Source organism: Sinocyclocheilus rhinocerous, unplaced genomic scaffold (genome assembly GCF_001515625.1).
Source record: "Sinocyclocheilus rhinocerous isolate Xijiao unplaced genomic scaffold, SAMN03320098_v1.1 scaffold263, whole genome shotgun sequence".
In the NCBI taxonomy this organism is placed as follows: Eukaryota; Metazoa; Chordata; class Actinopteri; order Cypriniformes; family Cyprinidae; genus Sinocyclocheilus; species Sinocyclocheilus rhinocerous.
The window spans coordinates 1,022,741-1,025,945 of record NW_015645086.1 but is presented as its reverse complement, the minus strand read 5'-3'; the positions used below and the strand labels follow the sequence as shown (position 1 = coordinate 1,025,945).

The 3,205-nt window shown below is 38.0% G+C and overlaps 1 protein-coding gene across 1 annotated transcript; it reads right to left on the bottom strand.

The window, feature by feature from the left end:
• Positions 1-1,937: 1,937 nt before the first annotated feature.
• On the bottom strand, positions 1,938-3,186 carry LOC107705654 (keratin, type I cytoskeletal 18-like; the record flags this gene model as incomplete). Its single annotated transcript, XM_016509046.1, has 4 exons — positions 1,938-2,246; positions 2,393-2,613; positions 2,783-2,908; positions 3,016-3,186. Coding segments are annotated over 4 exons (633 nt in total), but the record flags the coding sequence as incomplete, so codon positions are not given.
• Between the last annotated feature and the right edge of the window lie 19 nt (positions 3,187-3,205).

Here is a 3,205-nt window from a genome sequence, read left to right as displayed (position 1 = left end):
GACGAAAACCTTGGGCCAAAGCGGGCCAGCTGGGGCTAGAGGAGTGGTTATGAACAAAGGCGGAGTTTCTCTACGTCTGGAGAGCGTCAGCGCCACGGATCATTTCAGAAATTTAACAGATAACACTAGCATTAAAGACTTTTAAAATAATTTGAGTTCAAAACTAACTTTCAGACAGCAGCGAGTGTTTGAAATAACTTGATCCAAAGTGTATTATGATCACCATACAAGGCAGAAATATTTATAAGCGATGCAAAAGACTATGCACGCTAGCCATTAACGTTACCATAGTAAACATAAATACGACCGCTTGAAGAAATCAGACGTTAGCTTCTAATTCTCTATCACAATCGTGTATTTACTTAGTAACGTATTTTATCTGTCATAAGTCTCGTCTCGAGAGTTTAGCTCAGCGTATGTCATACAAATATAATAATGGTTTTTGTTCGGGAGCTTTTATAAAAATATAGAAATGATCATTCTTTCTAAATGTGATGTATATACTGTGACTACAAATAAACAAACGGACTCGACTGAATAAGTAGGTAGGCTATGTTCATACCACTTTATTTCTGTGTGACTAATTTTCAATCCTGATAAATTAATTCATTATGATCAATGTATCACTTATTATTGTAAAACATTGATGCTTTTGGATTTAAATCTTTAACAAAGCATGCAAACAAACGGCCGCTTTTATCATGTTCGTTTTGTGATCGCGTTAGTTCCAGTGACTTATTTCTTATTAGTTTTCTGATAACTTCTCTTTGTTGGTGAAATGATGGGGTTGCGTGACGTTGTTCCTGAGAGGCGTGTAAAGGGCGGGTTTTAGTGAAGCACAGCAGAGCTTCTGCCCCGACGGTGGAAACACAGCGTGATTTTGGCCTCGGTGCTACAGGTCCGAGGCTATTAGCCCCGCCCGGCCCGTTTAAATCACTGGCTCGCACTGGCCCGACTGTGGAAAAGCGGCTAATGTGTGGACAAACACAGTTGAAACTTTCTTCAAATGATCTTCTTTTGCATTTTGAAGAAGGAAGAAATTCGTAAAATTTTTGGGACAACATGAGGTGAGTAAATGATGACAATTAAAATTTTTGGGTGAACTATACCCTTTAACTACTCAACTGACCTCATTTGGTATTTTTTCAGTAATATGTCTTTTAGAATTAATTTTAATTTATTTTAGATAAGTCCTAACATGGACTAACTGTATAAAATCATTCTGTTCAAACAACATCTTACAGGAGCTCATGCTGTCTGCATGAATAAATTAACAAAATCAAGCCCCTTTTTCTGTTCTCACGATAGCTATGAATAACTCTCACAAGTCACAGTGGCTGAAATAAATATTAAAGATACCGACTTCCACAACAAAAGGTCTCATCACAACTGACATTATTTAATAGTCAGTTATAGAATGTGGCTGTCTTCCTTTCTTGTTTTTTGTGAAGACATAAGTAGCATTTAGTTAGTTCTTCAGATTTATTTTTTAATTTTTTATCTAATGTTCACATAGCCACCAATTATATATTTTTATTAAATTACATTATTTTTTATGAAAATTGTTTGAAATTATATGAAATTTTGAAAAAACTGTCTGGTTTAATTATGCAACTTAAGGGCCTTTTTCCCCCCTAAAAATGGGTGCCAAGAATGATGACACTTGAGGCCCAAAGCTACCTTTGATCAGACTGACTGGAATATTGTCAAAAAACTTTAATGACCAGCAGAATGCAAAGATTTGATGAAAGTGTCTTTTATTTGAAAGGACAAGACATCATGACAACAACACGACATAAAACCAAAATGGGACAATTGATGATCGTAAACAATCATTGTCATTTCAAAAATATTTAATAAAGTTCAATAGTGTTTTTTGACCTTCAGTCTTTTTTGGTTGTAGTTATTAAAATGTAAAAAAACAAAAAACATTAAGATTTTTTGTTTTAAGTTAGTTTTGAAATGTGCTAGTTAAAATCTCATTGCAAATGTGCTCTGAGACACTTACATTAAGGTACCTTGGACTAAATAAATATCTAATGTGTTAAGTCCAACCTGTCTTTAGATCATGTTATCATTGGCCCATTAGGTTTTTCTGATGTGTCGTGGAGGTTGATCTGAAATTTGATGTTCAAAGTTTCCTCTCCTTGGTTTCTGTGCTTGAAGACACCACCTTCCCATCCACCAGCGTCTGTGTGACCGTCATTACTTTCACCTTCTTTTGCTCTTCAAGAGCATCCTGGAGCCTGCAGGAGAAAACATACTTGTTACCAACCACACAAAACAAATACTCTAGCAAACCTAGTCACAAAGTTGAAAAACCACAGGACACGCCTACACAAATGGTGAAGTGCTGTGAAAAAATCTCTGTATGCTTCAGAAGAAAACTTACTTGAAGTCCCCACCATCCAGAAGCCTCCTGTAGGTGGCAATTTCTGCCTCCAGCTTCATCTTGATGTTCAGCAGAGACTCGTAATCATGCGTCTGTTGCTGGATGTTGTTGCGCAGTTGTGTGAGTTCAGCCTCCAGTTGCATAACGACAGCATTGAGACTCTCAATCTCCATGTTGTAGCGCATTTCTGTGTCTCGCAGATTGGCCTCCAGTGATCCTTTCTGGAGAATCAAACAAAGAGAACCCAAGAGTTTGAGTAGACTTCATTGAGAAGAAGTCTTGAGACAAATTCAAGACATGATACTTGAATACAGCTAATTTAATAAAAAGGATTGTAAAGACCAGTTGGAAATTGCAGCTTCTACAATGGCTACAAGAAAACAAACTCACCAGGTTCTTCTGTGACCCCAGCTCGATCTCCAATGTCTGAATTTGTCTGCGAAGTTCGTTGACTTCTGTACGTGCACCCTGGAGGGCCTCTGTGTTCTGTGTGACTTGTACCTGAATCTCTGTGATCTGGAGAGAGCATAACATTTCACTTTAGTCGCAAAACAGTGCTATCGACGTGCAACAGTGTTTAACAAGACTTGATTTCGAGAAAATAATTATCTTTTGGAATATACCTGAGATTCGTGCCAGGCCTTCAGCTCCTCCTGGTTCTTCAGAGCCATCTTCTCATACTTGGCTCTTATCTCCTCCATGATCTGGGCCAGATCTTGTCCTTTAGGGGCATCAACATCCACCTGCACTCCTGACTGGGAGATCTGGTTACGAAGCTCCATTACCTCCTGTTGGGTGGAGAGACCATAAAAT